General features: G+C 39.3%; 1 protein-coding gene across 2 annotated transcripts in view; it reads left to right on the top strand.

The window, feature by feature from the left end:
- Positions 1-15209, top strand: part of METAP1 (methionyl aminopeptidase 1) — a 43094-nt gene extending 27885 nt beyond the window's left edge. For both annotated transcript variants that reach the window (XM_014549195.1, XM_014549196.1), the window contains exons 7-11: positions 1033-1171; positions 3433-3564; positions 6601-6744; positions 11564-11629; positions 13438-15209. In XM_014549195.1, the coding sequence (XP_014404681.1) occupies positions 1033-1171; positions 3433-3564; positions 6601-6744; positions 11564-11629; positions 13438-13601 (645 nt within the window). In that variant the 3' untranslated portion in view covers positions 13602-15209. The remainder of the gene's footprint in view (positions 1-1032; positions 1172-3432; positions 3565-6600; positions 6745-11563; positions 11630-13437) is intronic.
- The last annotated feature ends 6451 nt before the right edge of the window (positions 15210-21660 follow it).

Genomic DNA, 21660 nt, shown 5'->3' with positions numbered 1-21660 from the left:
AGAAAAGTTCTATTGGGATGGTATCCACAAATTACCTGAAAGATGGGGGAGATGTGTAGCTAGCGATGGACATTACTTTGAATAAAGCACTTTTGATGTTTCTCTTGAAATTATTGTGTTTTCTTTGATTATAAATCTGCATTATTAACTGGTACACCTGGTATACTAAGTATTAATCTTTTGATTATAGGTATATAGGCTAGTTCTGTATAATATATTACAATTACACTAGAGGCCCAGTGCACGAATTAGTGCACCAGGGGGTCCCTTGGCCTGGACTGTGGGTTCGGGCCAAAACCGGCTCTCTGAAATCCCCTGAGGGGTCCCGGATTGTGAGAGAGTGCAGGTCAGGCCAAGGGACCCCACCAGTACACGATCAGGGCCGGAGAGGGACACGGGAGGTTGGTCAGCTGGGGAGGGACCGCAGAGGGCTCCAGGGCATATCCGGCCCATCTCGCTCAGACCCTAGCAGCAAGCTAACCTACCAGTCGACTGCTCCCTGGTGGTCAGTGCACATCATAGCGACTGGTCGACCGATTGACTGTCTGCCCCCTGGTGGTCAGTGCACGTCATAGTGAGCGGTTGAATGGCCTTAGCATATCATTAGCATATTATGCTTTGATTGGTTGAATGGCCGACCCGGTTGACTGGACAACTTAGCATATTAGGCTTTTATTATATAGGATTAAAAGTACATGTTAATATTACCTTAAATATTATCTTTTTACTTGAAATAACACATTTTTCACAAGTAGTTAATTCTACACTAGAATCTTCATATTTGTATATATTTAATATATAAATTTGCTTTTCCTTTGCCATTATCAGGAATTTGGACTGGTTTTGCCTATAGTCTGTCTGACAAGCACAAACCCTATTGTAACAACTACTGTTTTTCTTCTAAAATAATATATTAAGCAAACTTTCCTTTAAGAGCATCTGTACAACAAATACTTCCACAGTTTTTAAATTTTAAAATTTAATTGGGTTACACATTGCAAATTATTTTCTCTATATTTTAATTTATTATAGGCATGCATTGCAAGAAATTGCTATCCTTCTCCATTGAATTATTATAATTTCCCAAAGTCTTGTTGTACTTCAGTGAATGAAGTTATCTGTCATGGAATTCCAGACAGACGGCCCTTGCAAGAAGGTGATATTGTTAACGGTAAGAAATATGTAAGTGTGACTTTGGTCACTACGAGTAAAGAAACAACAAGGTTTGGTGGGTGTCTGATAATGACTTGTGTTTTCTTCACTTGCTTTCCGTCTTTAACTTATCCTTTTTCATATTTAAAATTTTAAATCTTAAGTCTGTGAAAATATTTTTTATGGTGTTAAGATACTTCTAGTATGATGCCTTTGGTACAGCATGTCTTTCTTTAATGCAGATTATCATGTGATTGGTAAGCAGGTGAAAGGTGTCAGTGAAATGTGGGAGTAATGTTCATTCAAGTGAGAGTTTTCTTTTTTCTTTTGGTTCACTAATGGTTTTGAAGAGCTTAGCTCAGACTTTCTTACAGATAAAGAGAAATCCTTAGTAATATATGAAAACCTTAAGAAAAAGCTAGAAATCTTACAGAAGTGCCCTTCTTATAAGAAGTTAAGCTCTTGAGAAGTTGCAAGTGCAGAGGAAGAAGCTGCCAGACATTTTCCTCTGAGATAAAAAAAAAAAAGTTGAAGACTCCTCTAGATGGTACTTTTAATGTTGATGAACTTGGTCTCTTTAGTAATCCAGCCTCTTCAAGGACCTACATATCAAGCGAGGAAACAGGAGCCCACATGTGGAAGGTTGCAGAGAATGCACCTACTGGGATGCTGGCTGTGAATGACAGTGGAGACACTGTTTTTATTTGGATTGTTATTGCTTTAATTAGGTATCTGTTCATAAAATTCCAGAGGTTGTGAGATGCCTCCCCATCCCTGTTTTGTTTTTTTTTAATATATTTTATTGATTTTTTACAGAGAGGAAGGGAGAGGGATAGAGAGTTAGAAACATCCATGAGAGAGAAACATCGATCAGCTGCCTCCTGCACACTCCCTACTGGGGATGTGCCCGCAACCAAGGTACATGCCCTTTACCGAAATCGAACCTGGGACCCTTGAGTCCGCAGGCCAACGCTCTATCCATTGAGCCAAACCGGTTAGGGCCCATCCCTGTTTTTTATATGAACCCTGTCATTTATTACATGCATAACGTGTGAGGTTTTTTAGAAATATGTGTATCAAGCTAGAGCCAACACACCTGTACTGTGATATTGTGGGCTGACTGAAAATTCATGGTTTAAAAATACTCATTGAATGTGCTTTCTAGTATATGTTTAGTGTATTATAATGGTGTAGTAGTAATCTGTATTCTTTTTTTTTTTAATCCTCACCCAAGGATATTTTTCCATTGATTTTTTAGAGAGAGTGGGAGAGAGAGGGAAAGACAGAGAGAAATACCGATGTGAGAGAAACACATCAATTGGTTGCCTCCTGCACGAGCCCCAACCAGGGCCCCGGGCCAGGGAGGAGACTGCAACTGAGGTACATGTCCTTGACCGGAATCGAACCCCGGACTCTGGTCCGCAGCCTACGTTCTATCCACTGAGCCAAACCGGCTAGAGCAATAATCTGTATTCTTAAACATGGGGACAAAGAGAAGGATGAATATTCACAAATAAGCGAAAGGCAAACGAGTTTTTGAAAAATAAGTGAAGAGTAGTGTAAGTTTTTCTATTTATTGATTCACCAAGAGGAGGAAAAACTGGTTGAATAAATTAAAGCAGTATTTTCTGTTTAATGTCAAATGTAACAAAGTCTTCCATTTAATATCATTAACTCAGATTATTGATCTTGCATGAATGTGTCCTGGATGCATTTTTCTTCTGCCATAAATGATCTATTACTACTATAAGAGTAATGAAAGTCCACTGTCTGGCTTGTGCTACGTGACTATGTCTCTGTTCTCCACAGTGAGTTCAGTTGTATTGTAGATAAGAAGTGTCTGTCGGGCAGCAACTGTACATCCATTGGGGTCTAATAGGAGAATGCAGAATTATCTTTCTCATAAGCTGCTTGATGCTGTCATGTTGGAGAAATGACTTTGATTTTGAAATAAAAACAGATGTGGTCTTAAGCCCTGGCCAGTATGGCTCATTGGTAGAATGTTGGCCGCATACCCAAGGGTCGAGGGTTCAATTCCGGTCAAGGGCATGTACCTGGGTTGCAGGTTCATTCCCTGGCCCCAGTCAAGGCATGTGCGGAAGGCAACCAATCAATGCATTTCTCTCACATTGCTGTCTCCCTCCCTCCCTCTCCCCCCTCTCCCCCTCCTTTCCTTCCATTCTCTCTAAAAAAAAAAAATCAATGGAAAAAATATCCTTGGGTGAGGATTAACAAAACCAAAACCAAATGTGTTCTTTATATTTGCACATTCTTTTGCAGTGGACATCACTCTTTATCGCAATGGTTATCATGGGGACCTGAACGAGACGTTCTTTGTTGGCGATGTGGATGAGGGAGCACTGAAGCTGGTTCAGACCACATATGAGTGCTTGATGCAAGCCATCGACGCAGGTCAGCCTCAGTGCCAGGCACCGTGGGACCTGCGTGTGTTGATGGGTTTTGAATGACTCGTCACTGCACGAGGCATTCCTGTCCCTGCCAGCCTTGCCTCTCTCCTACAAGAGTGAGCTCTGGGTTCTCACAGTGACGGTGTAAGGATGATTTGGAATCCCTTGATGAGAATGGACTGAATGATTGCCTCTCATCCTTTGACTCTTCTGTGATTTTATCTTTCTATGGCTGACAAATGAGGAATGTATGGATAGTTAGTTTTGAGTATAATTTTTTCCTATGTTTTATTCTTTAATAAATATGTTCTCATAAAACACTAAAACAGGATTCTAGATTATGAGGGAAAAATGAATGGTCTTCCTTTGCACTTGTCTCTCCTCTTTTTATATCTCTCTTTTCTCCAGAGGTATTTACTTTTAATAGTTTTTTTTTCTCCTCTGTCCATTAACACACACACACACCCACACACACACTCACCCCTATGTGTATGTGGTTAGTTAGGATAAATGGAATCATAATTGTAGTATTCTGTAATTTGGTACTTTTTAACTTACAGTATCTTAGGAATCTTTCCACATTAGCTCATGTACCTGTATGCATAGTCTACTGCATTCTTTTAATGGCATAGTCTACTGCATTCTTTTAATGGCATAATATGAAAATTTTTACAACTATTCCTTATTGGACTTTGGTGTTTTCTAGATGTCTTGCTATAGTGAATATCTGTGGGTAAAGGGGTATTTCTGTAGGACTTTTCTCAGGTTCTCTTTGTCCATGCAAACAATTCATCCAGGGTTTATTTTGTTGGTTTGTTTAAGCTATAGCTTATGAGGAAAGTGAAGGAAAGGCTTTGTTGCAAATATTAACAGTCCATTACCAAACAGGACAGTTTGAGGGCAAATAAATTTTCAGTTGAAATCCATAGCATTTCAGCTTTATTGTTCAGTGTTCTATCTCTGTTTCTGCACACCCACTCCACTACCACAAAAAATAAAATAACCCTGTTCTATCATCAACAAAGTATTGAACAGGACAGAATTCTATTATCTCTAATAATAGAAATTCATTGTCTTTATTGTTTTTAGTTCATTTAACATGCATGGGAGATAATGACATTTTTACTAATTTAATGAAGTTGGAGGAATGAAAAACGAAAGCACGTGATAGTTTCATGTATCAATATGTATTCTTTTTACGTATTTGCTGTTGATTATTTTTTTAAATATATTTTTTATTGATTTCAGAGAGGAAGGGAGAGGGAGAGACAGATAGAAACATCAATGATGACAATCATTGATCAGCTGCTTCCTGCATGCCCCCCACTGGAGATCAAGCCCACAACCCAGTCATATGCCCTTGACTGGAATCAAACCTGCAACTCTTCAGTCCGCAGGCCGTTGCTCTTTTCACTGAGCCAAGCCGGCCAGGGCCCCTGTTGATTATTAAAGGACTGTAATACTCCTAGTGGTTTTGTGTGATGAGAACTTGAGCGTTTAGTTTCTCATTTGTGGAAGCTTTAGTTTTAAATAATTGTTAGGGTTTCTGCCAGATAATGTGTTCAATGTTTATATCCTTTTTGATTCTCTGAGTTGATTGAAATAACCAGACTGCTGAAATTTATTTTACAAAGACTTGCAAAGAAACCAAAGTCATCATAACGTAGCCAGGAAAGAACAAAAGTTGCTTAATCTCAGGAAGGTGCTTTGTATGTGTCGTGTCTGTCCTATTTTCCATTAATTTGGCTGCCCACCGTAGTGCTGAGCCACTGGAGAGCTTGACAATTGGTTGAAATTAGCCTTCTTCATAGGGTTTCTCAGCTTACACATTATTGGCATTTTGTATCTGATAATTCTTTGTTTGAGGAGCCTGCCTTGTGTATTGCAGGTTGCTAGGTAGCATCTCTAGTTGGTACCCACCAGATGCCATTTGTGCCACACTCCATGTTGTGGCAACTAAAAATATCTACAGATACTACTGCGTGCACCCTTGGGACCAGGATTGCCTCTGCTTTGAGAATTAAGGAGGAATTTCCCCTTTCACTCTCCCTCATTATTGATGAGTAGGGATTTTCTTTATTTGCTACTGTCCAACCTGGGTTAAAATTTTGCTTTTCTTCCCATTGACTGGGGTTGATAGGAAGGCTTGATGGGAATGCAAGAATATCATTATGAAAATCAGCATGGTTCCTCAAAATCATTAACCTCCCACCCCCAAAAATGTCAAGCTGGAACATCTGGTTAAGAGCAAGTAAGTGTTAATAAAAATGATTCCTGAGCTTTTTGCCCAGAAATGTGATGAGCTGGACAAGGTATGTTGTACCTGAACCTCAAGTTGAAATCAGGCACAGGAGGGGACTAGGGAGTCGGAGGACGCCCAGAACGTGGCTGGATTCCCCAGGCGTCTGGCAGGGCCCAGTGCAAGGGGTCTCAGTGCCAGGAGAGTCTTCACAGCAATGAGAACCAGTCCTTTTGTTTTGGTTTTTATGGAAACAGAAGTAAAAGTCATAAAAATTAAATGAACTAGCAAATATATACACGTGAGAAGTACCTTTCTATACCTTACCCCCAGAGGCAGCTGTGAATAATTGGAGAACCACTTTTGTGGAAGTAATTCTTTGAGGAGTTGATGAGCCTGAAACTCAGGACAAGTCGTTACTTTGGACATTCCTTTTTCCCCCGATGCTCTTTCCTCTCTTAGCTCTTCCTCTCACTTTAATAGAATAGCACACTTGACCTGAGGGAAGGGGAGAAGTGTGTTTTCCATTCTCTTGTTTATTCAGAAAGCAAAAGGTGCCCCTCCCCTCCCCCCTTACTCTATGCATCCACATCAGAGGAGGAAGTACCAGTGCTACTGGTTTGAATCACCCCTTTGCCATTTACTGCCAGAATAGCTTCTCTGTGCCTCAGGTTCCTCATCTGAAAGTTTCAGCATGTAGGCCTATAAAGCATTCAGAAAGGTTCTTGGCACATTGATAGTAATTGCTTAGTAAATGTTAGCTTTTATTACTGTTTCATAAGTCTTCTCTTTCTCTTTTAGTAAAACCTGGCGTTCGATACAGAGAACTGGGAAACATTATTCAGAAGCATGCCCAAGCAAATGGCTTTTCAGTTGTGCGAAGCTACTGTGGGCATGGAATCCATAAGCTTTTTCATACAGCCCCCAATGTACCCCACTATGCCAGTAAGTACCGTCCAAAGGTTTGATATTTGTTAACCATTTATTCAACAAATATTTATTCAAACATTTAACAGGGCCTACTATTTTGTATTTATTAGAGTAATCTTTTAGCTGTCACAAATAGACCCTAGAAATGTATATTTGCTCAAACACGATACATGTTTATATGTACATTTTGTTCATATAACAGTCCAAAGCATGTGTGTTTGGTCACTGTGGGGGTGGGGCAGTTATTTCGTGACCTAGGCTCTGTCATTGTCAACCCTTAGCTTTCAAGATCACTGTGGGAGTTTCCCTCCTAACCTATAGATACCGGGGGAGGGGGAAGCATTGGAGGGGTATGCTTGGGAGGTTTTAATGAGCCAGCCTGGACTTGGGACAATCACTTACATTTACTTTTCATTGGCAGAACTTCAGTCACATGGCTACACTAATTGTACGGGAGGTTAGGAATGTTATCTAGCTGAATACTCTGGGAGAAAAGTAAACTAATTTTGGTGAACAGTCTCTGCTACCTGTCTATCCATCACTATTCTGATTCCTTCAGTGAAATGGCTTCAGCTTGGTTTGACTTGAGTTCTCAGTGTATGTCAGATTTTGTACTATTTGTTGGTGTTAATGAGGGGAATAGACAAAGTACCTTTCCTCCAGTTGAGTGCTGTCTGATAAAATAACAAAGGAAGTGTAGGACAGTTTTCTCCCAGAAAGCTTTTTTCTTGGAGAATAAGACATACAGGAATAAGTCTTGTTATTTAGCGCTAGAAAAGAAAGCTGTTCACAGTAAGTGACCTGAGAAAGAATTTAACAATTGCTATGTAAACAGTTTCATGTATCTCCTTATTGCTTAAGTTTCCTCATCTGTATAATTTGAGGGAATGGCTGGCACCTACCCTAGAACTGTTATTAGGGTAAAGTGAGATATTATTACATAGAAAACACTTAATGTTAACCTTTAGAATGGTGATGATGATTATATACATGATCTCAGTGATTTTCAACTGGTATGTTGCAGCACCCTCATGTGCCACAAGAATTTTTAAACATGCAATACCTGACTATTTAGTCAGGGGCACTGACCTCTTTTCTCTTAGATTGTCAAATAGCCGTCTGGTGTGAATGCCCTGTCTTAAACCATAACTATATAGGTTATATAATAGAGTTGCATTTTATTGGTTATGTTGCACAATAAAGTTGCATCTGATTGGTTAATTCTTGGTACCAGAAATTCTTACATACAAGTATAGGTACCTGATTTTTTTTTAAAGTCACTTGGAGCAAAAAGAGTAGGTAATTACTATTAATATTTTTTATGTAAATCAATCAAAATTATACTTTTTTATTAGATTGGCAAAAAATCTGTTTTTTTGGTGTGCTGCAGAATTTTAGTAATAAGTTCATATGATTCGTGAGATGAAAAAGGTTGAAAATCATACATTATCTCATTTAATCATTACAACTCCTTGCATAATTTCTTAGCCCTATTTTAAAAAGCAGATTTTGTGCTTAGAGAAGTAATTTATTTACTCAGCTTCACACAAACTAGTAAGACAATGCCAGGACTAGGATTTGTACCTGGCTTCTGTCTGGCTTTCTAGAGTCAATCTTCCCCTGTACTTTGTGCTGCTTGGTAAAGACTGAAGCAGTGTGGTGCTGGGCCTGTGGGGGAAATAAAGAATGGCCAAGATTTGGTTTGGTGGGGAAGATGAAGACCCTTCCAGGTGGAGGGGAAGCATGAATAGGTGCTTCAAGTTGAGTCTGAACAGAGATAATACAAGCTTGGCTATTATGTGTTAAGAACTATTAGTAATAGCAGTGCCAGCCTAAGGATATTTGACTTTATTTGTAGGGATTTTCAGAAACATTTTTGGGCAGAGGAGTTGCAAGTGAAGTTGCTGTTTTGGCAGTGGTATCTAGAATGTATTGGAGGTGCGAACTGGTGTTGCTAGTTAGCCCAGTGCACTGGCAATGGTCCAGCTGTGAGGTGGTAAAATCCTAGATGGCAGGTTGTGAAGAGGAAGGGAAATGAGCCAGAAGCCACTTAGGAGGAGCTGAAGAAGTTGTTTAGAGTATAGCATTTGACATAGATCAATGAGCATTTATTAACAGACCACATAGTTCTTTTTATTTAAGTTGTGAATTATGCTTGAAATAAAAGCTAGGAGCAGAAAATTAGTAGCCGACTCCATTCCTTACTGGTAAGCCCTGTAACCAAGTGGTGTGCATTCTCTTAGAACAGAAGTAGCTATTCTGATTACAGTGGGGTGTGTGTGTGTGTGTGTGTGTGTGTGTGCGCGCGCGCGTGTGTGTGTGTGTGTGTAAATAAAAAGTATGTGTGCAGGGAGGGAATGAAAATGTGCCCTTACAGAAGTGACAAACTCAGGTTTAGGTATAGATGATACAAAGAGAGACTGTTGGAAGACGATAGAATTTGTGGGAGAAGGAGATATGTGTCAGTGATGTTGGGGTCAGCAAAATACGGTGCCATTGGTATACAAGAGATGCCACTTGAAGTTTTTTAAAACCACCTAGTTAGAAATAAAAAAATTCTGAGGAAAGAAGCAAGGGCGAGCTAGATCTACTTCATGTCATACATTTGATATGTTTACGAAACGTCACGTGTAAATCTGGTTTATATAAATCAGCATCTGTTGTGCTCACGTTAGGGACGTGTTAGAGGAAACTGCTGAGAGAGTCCTTGTGGAGCGGAGGCCTTTTGGAATGTAAATGATCTCTGCTTTGGTTTGTAACTCCATATTCCTGACCTACTGAGCTGGAACCAGGGAATTGTGTTAACTTCCCTCTACCCCTTCTGTATGAGAGAAGTCCTTATTAGATGAGAGTTTGCTTCATTATTTAAGTTGTTAATGGTTGGGAAGTAATGATGATAATACCTACATTTAGAATGTATATTGCAATAATTCTGTGAGGTACACATTTTTTAAAAAGTACTTAGCACAGCCGAACCGGTTTGGCTCAGTGGATGGAGCGTCGGCCTGTGGACTCGGGGGTCCCGGGTTCGATTCCGTCGGGGGCATGTGCCTTGGTTGCGGGCGCGTCCCCACTGGGGGGGCGTGCGGGAGGCAGCTGATCGATGTTTCTCTCTCATCGATGTTTCTGGCTCTCTGTCCCTCTCCCTTCTTCTCTGTAGAAAATCAATAAAATATATTTTAAAAAAACAAAAAAAAGTACTTAGCACAGTGTCTGCAATAGTGTAGTCACTCAGATAATGTGTATTGGTTGAGATACATTGAGAAACTGAAACCATGAGTCGAGATGTGGGAGTTGTAACCTTTCTAGAATAATGAATCGATGGCAGAATTAGGAGTGGAGCTCAGATTCTCTGTATCAGTGCTGTTCAATAGAATAGATGGGGCACATATGTAATTTAAAAATTTCTAATGGTCCTATTCAAAGAGTAAAAAGAAATAGGTGAAATTAATTTTAATTGTATATTTTATTTAGTCTATTACATTCAAAATAGTAGCATTTCAATGAATGGAAAAGTTATTGAGATACATTGCATGCTTTTTTTGCCTTTAAAATCGGCATATTTTTACACTTACAGCCCATCTCATTCTGACCAACCACTTTTCCAGTGCTCAGTGGCTACACGCAGCCAGTGCTGCTGTGTCGGACAGCAGCTCTAGATTTCTTCATCCTTTTTTCTGTCTATGACACCACACTGACACTCTTGATGTTTTCTTTTTGATATCCTCAAGGGAATAGGACCAATTCTTTATATGTAGTAATTGCATGTCATTTGGAGAAAGTTATTTTAGATTAGAAATAAAAAGTAAAAATTGTGTTTACTCCTCAGATTTTGGCAATACCTAAGGTAGTGGAAACCAGCATGATAGCTATTCACAAGGAAAGATGTGGGTGAGGTTAGACCACACCTAGAAAGTGTGATACTCAGTAAATTCAGCCTCAGTGGACATGTGTCAGTCATTACCAAAGTCAGCACCATGAAGACAACCACCAGACCAAAAAACCCTGAAAGCCATGTTTTGGCCCCCTGCTGGTCTGGCAGAGTAAATGCAGGTATTCATTTATTGGGGCTGTTAATAGTTGGTTTTTAATTTGAAATTTAAACTAGTTCTCTGTTTTTGTCTGAGAGTGTCTAAAAAGGCCTATCCCTGTTTTTAACCTTTGGCATCCTGGAGAGGGATGGCAGTCTGGACAGTTTGACTAATAGTTGTGTTTCTCATGATGGTCCTGAAAAATACTCTGATGTTAGTGAATTTGGATCAAAAGCTAAAACAGTATTTGGAGGGAGAAATGGAACTTCTGATTTCAAATAAAAAGGAATAGTCTCGTCAGCATTAAAAAAAAATAGGGTAGTGTGCAGAGGCTTTTTCCCCTTTGAAGATAAGAACAAGAAGACAACTGAAAAATCATGCAGTGTTTCTATGGGCTGTGCCCCGACTCCCACCCCACATCCACACAGGTCTCCACACTGTTACACCTGGGTGAGTAAGGAATTTTGCTTGGTTCCATGATTGCCTTTTAATCCTGCTGTCACATAAATGGTGGCACTTCTCCTTTTGTAAAAGTGATAACTGCATCTAAAATTCAGCCTTTGGATATCTGTGTACTTTCCTAGAGAAAACATAAGCAGTGTGAAGTCACGGAGGAGAGTATCTGCTCCAGAGTAGGTGGTTATCAGTTGTTAATGACCTACTGTAAGAAAGGAGAATCGGGAGAGGAGAAGGTAATTGAGGATGACTGATGGGAATACAGTTGTCTCCTCTTTCCAGTGAGCTTTTCAGCAACACTGTTGGTTTTTTGCTATGTTTTTAGTTTTTTTCTTCTTTAATTTCAGAAAATAAAGCAGTTGGAGTGATGAAGGCGGGCCACGTATTTACCATTGAGCCAATGATTTGTGAAGGTGAGCAAAAAGGATGCTGTACATTCCTTAATTGAATTTTTGTTTACTCTTGGTTACTGATGTACAAATTAGTAGTCTGCTCTACTCACTTTTTGCTTCATTTCTGCTCCCTGTCCCATCTCAACTTGGATTAGTATCATGTAGCGAACTAAACATTGTAAGGGTTGCCCGGCCGGAGTGACTCAGTTGGTTGAGCATTGTTCTGTGCACCGAAAGGTTGCTGGTTCCACTCCCAGTTTGGACACAAACAGAAGAAAACTGATCTCTCTCTCTCCCCCTCTCTCCCCCCTCCCCGCTCCCCTTTCCTGTATCAGCATGTCCTTGGGTGAGGATTAAAAAGATAAATGTTTAAACATTGTAAGGGTTGGCAAGGAAGCAGTACTTTCTCTTGCTCTCAGTAGATGCTGAAGTACTTGAATCCTGGTCCCTTTTAATAAAGATCCTGTCACAGGATGCATTGTAATTTTTAATTGTTTATTGATTGATTTAAGGGAGGCGAGAGAGAGACAGACAGATAGACATCGGTTTGTTGTTCCATTTACTTTTTCATTCACTAGTTGCTTCTTGTATGTGCTCTGACAGGGGATCGAACCCACAACCTTGGTGTATCGAGACAACGCTCTAAACAACGGAATCACCTAGCCAGGGCCTACATTATCATATTTAGAAGCCTCCATCAAGCCTGTGTAGAAATTCTTGCTTGACATGGGGAAGGGGTGGGAAGGTGGAGAGGAGGAGAAAAGAAGTAGAGCCACTCACTTTGAGACAGACACAGTTAAATGATTTAATTCTCCACAATTTATGAGGTAGGTGCTGTCCCCATTATACAGAAGAGCAAATTGATCCTCGAAGAGATTATGTAACTTGCATAAAGTCGTTTAGCTAGTTGCATGGCAGATTCTGTCAGACTCCAATGTCCTGAGCTGTTCTGCCTCAAGGTCTGCACTCATGATGTCAGGTGGTGTCACACAACCATTGTGGAGAAAGCACAGCACAGACGTACTTAGTGCTGGCAGTTGTTTGTCCTCACTGCTGTTATTCCTGTGGTAGGCACGTGGCAATGATGATAGACTCAGTTGGTAACTCGGGTCTGCTTCGTGAAGCCTTCGCCTTTCCTTTCTGCCAGTTCTTTGTTGGGATTAGGGATGCAGAGTGAGGCAGTAGTAGTAGGCATGTGTCCTGGCCCTGTGTGAAAGGACATGCCTCTCTCTGATCCTCCCCGTCTATTTTATAACTTAATCTTGGGAGAGACATCCTGTCACTCCTACCAGATTCTCTTCCTTAGACCTGGTCTCTAAACCAGGCGGAGGGGAGCACTGGAGATCCTTTGAGAGGCTGCAGACTTCTTCTGTAAAATGGGAAATACAATTTATATTTTGCCACTTCTCCAGGGCTGCTGTAAGAATGAAGAGAGACGATCTTTATTAACACTGGCTATAGTTTAGTCAGATGCCAGAGTTATACCAGGAAAGAGCTAAATTCATGCATTCATTTTTTTCCCCTATAGCTTTATGGTAAGTGGTATTAATATATTTTCTAAAATGAAACCCGAGTGCTTTTATTTTGGAAATACTTTCTTGATTTGACATTTGGGAAGTATAAAACATGTCAAGTATAACACTTATGTAAATTTAAATATCAACGGCTTTAGCTAAAACTTAGTTGAAGTGTAAATAAGAATCTTAATAGAGAATTTTCTAATTGGTTTTCTGTGCTATCTACAGATATAGGATACACAGATACACTTACCTGGAACTTATTTAGAAAACTGGGTGATGGAAGTAAGAAATTGTTTCTGGTTGTTTTAGGTGGATGGCAGGATGAAACCTGGCCCGACGGATGGACCGCGGTGACGAGAGATGGGAAGCGGTCTGCTCAGTTTGAGCACACCCTGCTGGTCACGGACACTGGCTGTGAAATCCTAACCCGGCGACTGGATAGCGAGCGGCCTCACTTCATGTCCCAGTTTTAATTTCCCCGAGATGGCACATCTCAGTAACACTTCCTGGCTGTACTAGGCTTTTTATTGAGAGTACAGAATGGAAGAGAAAATTTTTTATTATTTGTTTTGTTTTGACTGTAGATAAGAAAGGAATACAGCATCTGACATGTGTCCTCAAGAACTTGTCTTGGGTCTGGAAAAGCCAAGAAGAATAAAGGAAACACTTTCAACTCCTTTCAGTGTTCCCCTCTCTCCCTCCTCCCACCCCAATCTCTGCACCCCTGTTTTCTCATTTGCCCTTTGAGCACTTTTACCTAAACCTGCTTCTAGTTGCTTTTATCACTGCCACAACTGGGCACCGAGAGCCAGCTGCTTTCCAGATAGATGAATGTAGAACATGAGAACCCTTGAAACTTTAGCAACATGTGTTGCTTCAGATTTTTTTTATTATATAGGAAATATATATGTATACATTTTAAATTCCTTATATGTAATTACTGAACACTATGTGCCCTGGGTTTGTGTTGATTCTGCTCTGACGGGGTTATATGCTGTCATAAATGGACCCATAGTGTGCAGTAGTTTAATTCCCAGTTGGGAATTGCCCCTTCCCCCCCACCCCCACCCACCCAATGCTAATTATTTACCTTTGTAGTTGTGTGTAAGGAAACACTCGGTCAGACTGTCAGTGAATGGATGTGGCAAAATTCACTTTGGGAAAAGGTTAGGTTTTTAAAAAAATCTAATTTATGGCAAAAATAGCCATGCTCCGCATGGTAGTGGCTGTTGCAGAGCATGAGGGTTTTGTAATACATTGCTATTTCAGACCTCTCTTTGGTCAAAATGGGAGGGAAAGAGTTCCCTTTCTTCCACTCTTTTTTATTTCTAGAGCACACCTTGGAGATACTCAGAGGAGGGTGGAGGTTGCACTATGGAAGCGGATGTGGAAAGCCAGTTCTGAAAGCTCTCCAGCAGGGAGCAGAGTCAGTCAGATGAGAGGTTAGACCTAACATTTAGTAAACCTGGTGGTGAGGACAAAGGACCTCTTGCAGGACTGGCCTGTTTCCTTGCAGTAGGAATGCAGCTGTAAACATACTTCACCTTTACATCTCTGGGAATCTCATTAGAAATGCCCTCAGCTGCCCAGTATCTGTGTTCTTTTCAGTATGTCAGTCCAAGCGGGATTGTACCCAGTGGAGGCATAGCAGGTCAAAGGCATTGTCCTTAGAGTGTACTTGATTACTGGGTTTCAGGTGACTTTCTTGTAAGAGAATTCGATACCACTGACATGTTAATACTTTAGGAGAATATCTTTCCCAGAGTGCCTCAGACGTTGTTGCTTTAAAAGAATTACGATAATGTTTTCATTTTATTATTTTAATGATTTAGTCAGGTGACTGAATCTGGTGTAGACTTTCGGGGGTATGTGTGCGAAGTTTTTTATCAAACTGTAATATTTGTGAATGGAATGCCTTGCAATATGAATGTTAATATAATGTGTAAAGGGAGATTAAAAAGTTTGAGTGATTATCCCGCCATGTAGTCAATAACTTTGCTGCATTTTGTTTGGGATTTCAGAGGGAAATGGGGTGGCTGATTTCATAATCTAAAATAAACTCACGACTAGTTGAATAAAAATACTTCTTCAAGTTTAATGGCCATATAAAAATTCCAGTACTGTGTTTAGTTCAGCAGAGTCTACCCAGCAACATTTGAGATGCAAATGTGTTTTTGAGAGCTTTTAAGACAGAGAATGCTACATAGTTAGTGGAGCATTGTATGTACTGGTAGTGGGTTAAGTGTGTGCTGATTCAATGTCTAGCATTACAAAATAAGCTCCAGGAAAAAATCTTGGTGGGATGGTTCTTTTGTTAAAAGATAAGACACCATACTGGTGGTGATGCTTTTCTCGGTTTGGGAGATTTTAAAATAATACGGGCTCTATTCTGATTGTATATATCTAATTATAGATGTTTATTAGTTTTAGATAAGAAAACATCTAGTTACATCATTCTGCCAACTTCTCAAAAAAAATGAGCCAGTGTGTTAACTTTTTTTTGTAATAACGTTTTGTTTTGTTAATCCTCACCCAAGGAATATTTTTCCATTGATTTTTAGGGAGAGTGGAAGAGAGGGAAAAACAGAGAGAAACATTGATGTGAGAGAAACACATTGATTGGTTATCTCCTGCACAAGCCCTGACCAGGGCCCTGGGCCGGGGAGGAGCCTGCAACTGAGGTACATGCTCTTGACCAGAATTGAACCTGGGATCCTATGGCCTACAGGACAACACTCTATCCACTGAGCCAAACCTGCTAGGGCTGTAATAACTTTTAAATAATCTTTTTTCCCCCCTACCAGTCCTCCATGCCCCTTTGGAATTATAATTTAGAAGAAGGAAAACATATTAGCCTTTTAATTTCATTTTATGTCTTTTGCTGATAAAATGGATTAAGGTTCATTAGAACTCATTTACCAACACCTTTATACCACTTGCCACCCACATGTCATAAGTAAATAGGAAGAAGAGGTTTAGAAATTTGTCTGCCATCTTAGCTTGATTCCTCAATTTGTTCTATAATCACTTCTGGTATTTCATTGGATTTGGTTAAAATATAGAGCAGGATGCTTCACTTTGCTAAACCCCCACAATGCACCCCATGGTATCAGTAAGCTATTTCTCTCTTTTTTCCCTTAGTTTCTTACTTCCAATTTTTTATTTTGAAAATTTAAAAAAACTTGAAAGTATATTTATAAAAACCATGAAATAATCACATTTCTTTTTCTTGTACTCAACAATTGTTATTTTGTCATAATTTGTCTATATAAGCACACTTTTCATTTGAAAGAAGTGGCATTGTACTTCAGCCATTACTAATACAGCATATATCTTAAAGCATAAGGACATTTTCTACATGACCATAGTACAGTTATCTTACCCAAGGAATTTAACATTGATACAGAATTGTCTACTGCAGTGATTTTCAACCTTTTTAATTTCATAGCACACAAACTAATTAAAATTTGGCACACCAAAAAAATTTTTTTGCTGATCTGACAAAAAAGATATTATTTTGATTTATTCACACTGTGTTAGCTGTTATTTTTTTATTTGACAACCTAAGGGAAAAGAAGTCAGTGCCCCTGACTAAATAGGTAGTGCATGTTTTAAAAATTTCTTGTGGCACACCAGTGTGTCATGGCACACCGGTTGGAAATTGCTGGGCTAATGTATCATACATATTCAAGCTTGAGTCTCAATTTCTCCCCAAATGTTCTTCAAAGTTTTTGTGTTTGTTTGTTTGTTTTGTTTTGTTTTTAAAATCCAGGATCCAGACCCATGGCATTCAGTTGTCATGTATCTGTGGTCTTCTTTACTCTAGAGCAATTCTCCCCACTCCCTTTTTTTTTTTTTTAAATTGACACTTGAAAAAGCAGGCCAGTTAGCTTGTAGAATTCTGTATTTCTCTGTTTCTCATGAATAGGTTCAAGATAAACATTTTGGCAGAAATCACCATAATGGCATATGGTATATCCCTTTCACTGCGTCACATCTCATCAGGAGGCACATAATATTGTCATATTTAATGCCAATACAAGTTCGTCACTTGGATTCTGTCAGATCTTTTTATTTTAAAAATTTAAAACATCTTTTTTTAAAAAGCAAATAATTTGGGAGGAGATACTTGGAGACCATTTGGAGATCTTGTTCACTCAATGGTTTTAGTGTTCACTGCAGAATCCATTATTTTATTGAATTGATTGCTGCAAATTGGGACTTTCTAAACCTAGTATTTCATCTGCATTATTAGCTAGCACCCTTTTACAAAGATGTGTTTTTCCTCCCTCTTACCACTTTTTTTTTCTTCTTCTTCTTTTTTAGTATCTTTGGGTTCATAGATTCTTTTTAAACATTCTACTTAAATTACTGGAATTCCAAATTGGGTCAGCAGGAACACCTTTAAGCTTATTCATGGGTTATTTTGACTTGTGCCTAAAAGGCATAATATCGTGCCTTTTGCTATAGCAAGATATTCTAGGTTTATCATACACGTTGCCTGCCCCAGACTGGTATCTGGCTATTTCTTCAAGGAAAAGCCCACTTTCTTTACTTGGGAAATCAAGATCTGGGCGCTACTGGGGTGTCATTGTTTCTAGGCTTTTTCAGGGAATGGAGCCAGAAAATGCATTGCTTATATATCATGAATTTCTTCACATACTTTATTTCACATCTAACATCTGTCTCACCTTTCCCTATCTGTATCTTCTCTGATGGTGAGAACTTTGGTTTTGAACATCAGTATTTACTATTTAGTTGATTCTACAAGATGTAAAATTATTTCAGAATGACTACGTGAAGATCACTACCAACAATAAAGTTATTTAGTGCAAAGTTTGTGATTCTTTCTATTCTTGGAACATGTCATTAAGGGCATGCAGAGTATTGGTTTAAAAATTATTTGAATTACTTTTGATCCTACTGTCTGCTAAATTTCATAAACTGAGCTACCGTTTAACCATGAATGCAGTGAATACAGTAGGAGTAGTGAGGATAATTTAGTGGTCTGGGAGTTAGAAATATTGGAACCGTTTGAGACAGTATGATAAGATTCTGTCTGCATTTGATGGTGTTTGACTTCTCCCAGGCTCCCTAGCCTACGAGAGGCGCAAATTATACCACTTGTGGCTGTGTGGCTCATTTTCCAATATAGTAGGGGGAAGAATCATCTGGACAGTAATGTTTTAGGAACAAATTGTTTCACAGCGTAGGCTGCATTATGCTAATATCCTAAAAGGTAATGGGTTTAGCTTCATTTTAAAAATGAACATCTAAGGAAAGGTCAGCTTAGTAGCACATGCTCCACACATGGCAATCCTCTGGCCTCAGTGTCTGAACTCAGGTGCAAGCAGTCTTTGGTGGCAGCCTCCCCCCTTACCTCTTCTTTTTGGTGTGAAGGATGACAATAAAAAACAGTGGTTTGCATTTGGTTATTTTGCAAAAGAGCAAGACTAAGATGGCATTGACTACCTGTCATCTGCCGCCTCTCATGTTGGAGACTGGATGAGCAACAACTGTCTAGATGGCAATTCTGTGATTATATTAAATGTATATTTTACTAAAATGTGCCAAAAAGTCATATGTGGAGCATTCAGGAAGGGCTTCCTGGAAAGACTTTCACATCGATGTGTTGTTTTTTTTAATCTATTTTTTATTGTTGATAGTATTAATATGTTTGTTATAGTTCAAAGTATTTTAATATTTTCCTATGGACATCCGATTTTTACGATTGTAAAGCTTTTAGTGGAGTAATAGCTCCCATCTCCTGGGTGATTAGCCCTTTTACTATGATTACCCCCACCTTCTCATCCCACTCCCAACAACAAACACATGCCAATACTTCTCAAAACATGTAGGCACATTTGCCCTATGATGTCATGAGAAGGGCACAAGACCAACAGTCAGGACATCAGGACTGTGATTTCCTGGATTCTTTGACTGGTTGCATGGCTAGGAGGACAAGTGCCACACTTGATCTTCGTGTAGGATGACACCACTACTTAGCAACTGTTTTATTCTATATACTAGGGGCCTGCTGTATGAAATTTGTGCAAGAGCAGGCCTTCTTCCCCTGGCTGCTGGCACCGCTTTCCTCCTGGCACCTGGGACCCCGGCCTCCTTCGCAGTCCCGGCTTCGTCCAGAAGGATGTCCGGTCTAATTAGCATATTACGCTTTTATTATTATAGTGTGACTATAAAGCAAATCTGCTTTAGTTTAGTAGCTGCATCAGAGTTCAACAGAAGATTCAGGCTAGAATTTTTAGAACTTGATCAGTAAATCTGAGCCCTAGCTGACTTTGAGGAAACAAAGTAGCCAATGATAAAAATGTTTAGTATGAAAATGTAGATTCGAAAAGAGCTCAACATATTTTAATCCAAATTTCCACTGTTTCACCTTAACATAGCTTGATTATTTTTGGTGTTTTAGTCCCTGTCTAAACGAGGTAGCTCTATGGTGAATTAATACTCCTTCCGTGGAAGGAGCATGAACATGTTTACCTCATCTCAAGGGATTCTGTCAGTGTCCTGTTTGATAAAGTCAGTGCTTGACAGCCCACCCCATCTGCTTTGTTCCTGTGAAGAAAATGAAACTGGTATAGTGGAGGACTTGGAATATCCCTGTTCACTTTATGGTTGTTTCTCTAAAGATGATTTCCTTGGTATAGTTCTATGCATTTATTATCTAAATAGCTTTGAATATACTTAATAAAATGTTTTCCAAATGTGTTTGCAGTGTACTTTTTCCTAAAAGTATTTGCTGACAGAGAATCTCTGATCTTGCGTGTTGATTGAAACAAAATTGTCTGAGTCCAAAGTTGGTCTTTTTCCTGGGTCAGCAAAATGTTTCCAGGCCCAAAGTCACTTTCGCACTTTGATCATCAGCCTGTTTGTAGGTTGGTAGCCAAGCAGAAAATGTTCTGAAGCGTTCTGTGCATGCAAAATATGTCTCCCCCCGCCCTCCCCAAATCAAGACATTTTGAGAATTACGTATCATTTGCATCCAAAATGGATAAATAGGAGTAACATGTGTATGCTTTGGAGACATTTTTGTTTGGTGTGAGTTTTACACACATTAACCTGCTCCATGTCACAGAATTTTGGACATAATGCAGTTTTTTCCTCACCTCCATTCAAAAAAAAACAACCACCCATCATTCTACACATTCTATTGTATATGTTGTTAGTTCTCTGTGCATGTAGTAAATAACTTGTTCAGCCTGGCTGGCGTGGCCCAATGGTTGAGGGTTGACCAATGAACTAGGAGGTCACTGTTCGATTCCTGGTTAGGGCACATGCCCAGGTTCTGGGCTCAATCCCCAGTGGGGGGCGTGCAGGAGGCAGCTGTTCAATGATTCTCAAAGAACTTGTTCCAAGTTAGACATGCCTATATATGGACAATTTTCAGCGAACATCATTAAATAAGTAGAAAGCAGGAGAGACCAACATGCTGAAAATGGAAATGAAGATTTGAAAAACGTTAGGTATGTGAAAAATTTTCAATAAAAAATAAAAATGAAGCTGCTTAAGGTTCTTAATACTGTAATATTTTAGATCCTTAAAAATACATTTTACTAGTTTTCATGAAATATACAGTGGAAGTTATAGCCATATATGTTAAAATTATATACCTTTCGTCCAAGATGTTCAAAAAATTTCCAACATTCCTAAGGTGGCAGAATCCTAATTTTGGACAACCAGGATAGATTTGCTGATATGCATATAGTGAATGGTTTTTAGTCCTGTGCTGAATCCATATTTTCCTCCAAAAACTTTGGTTCAGCAATATACATGACATTCTAGATGCCACCCAAGAGGATGTATTAAAAGGATCTTAATAAGGAATACTTTATACCTATAGTCCCATGATCCAAGAATCCTTATAGTAGAAAACGGGAAATAAAAGCTTTTTAAAAGAATTAATAGCTCTCCATTAGTACCCTACATGCCCATTTTGTTATTGCAGCTGCCCAAGGCAATAACATGCTTTGTTCCTGGAAGGTTGGGCTAAACCAAACCCGATTAAACACAGTTTCTACTGCAGGGGTAGAAGCTAGTTTTAATTTCCCCTTCATGTTCACCCAGGATAATAAATAGTTCAGGGTCACCTGGGCCCCTACGGTCTCTCCAGCCCTTTAGCTAAATGAGAGGTAGGTTACACTGCCTAGCCCTTCAAATGCACAAAGATTTAAAAGGAGAACCCAGACCATACTTCTACTTTTCCACTAAATTTGCTCGATCAGAAACAACCTTTTGGAAGCAAGCAAGCCACATCAATCAAAAGTATTAAAAAAGAAAGCACATGCTTTTCAATCTAATCAAAGGATATATCTATGCATGGCATATCTGATGTGCCGATACTGAAACAGTCTAAAATACTCTATCATGTAGCACAGGATAGCGTTAATAGTATTCCTTTGTGTAATTTTAAAGGAAGTGTATAAATACTATTATGTACATAGATACTTCTGGGAATATAGACTTAACAGTGGTCACCTGACTTAGGGGAGGGGAGGAGCATGTAGCTTTTCT

Source organism: Myotis brandtii, unplaced genomic scaffold, assembly GCF_000412655.1.
Source record: "Myotis brandtii unplaced genomic scaffold, ASM41265v1 scaffold538, whole genome shotgun sequence".
Classification (NCBI taxonomy): domain Eukaryota; kingdom Metazoa; phylum Chordata; class Mammalia; order Chiroptera; family Vespertilionidae; genus Myotis; species Myotis brandtii.
Note: the sequence above shows the minus strand (reverse complement) of the source record. Positions and strands in the feature narration are given on the sequence as shown.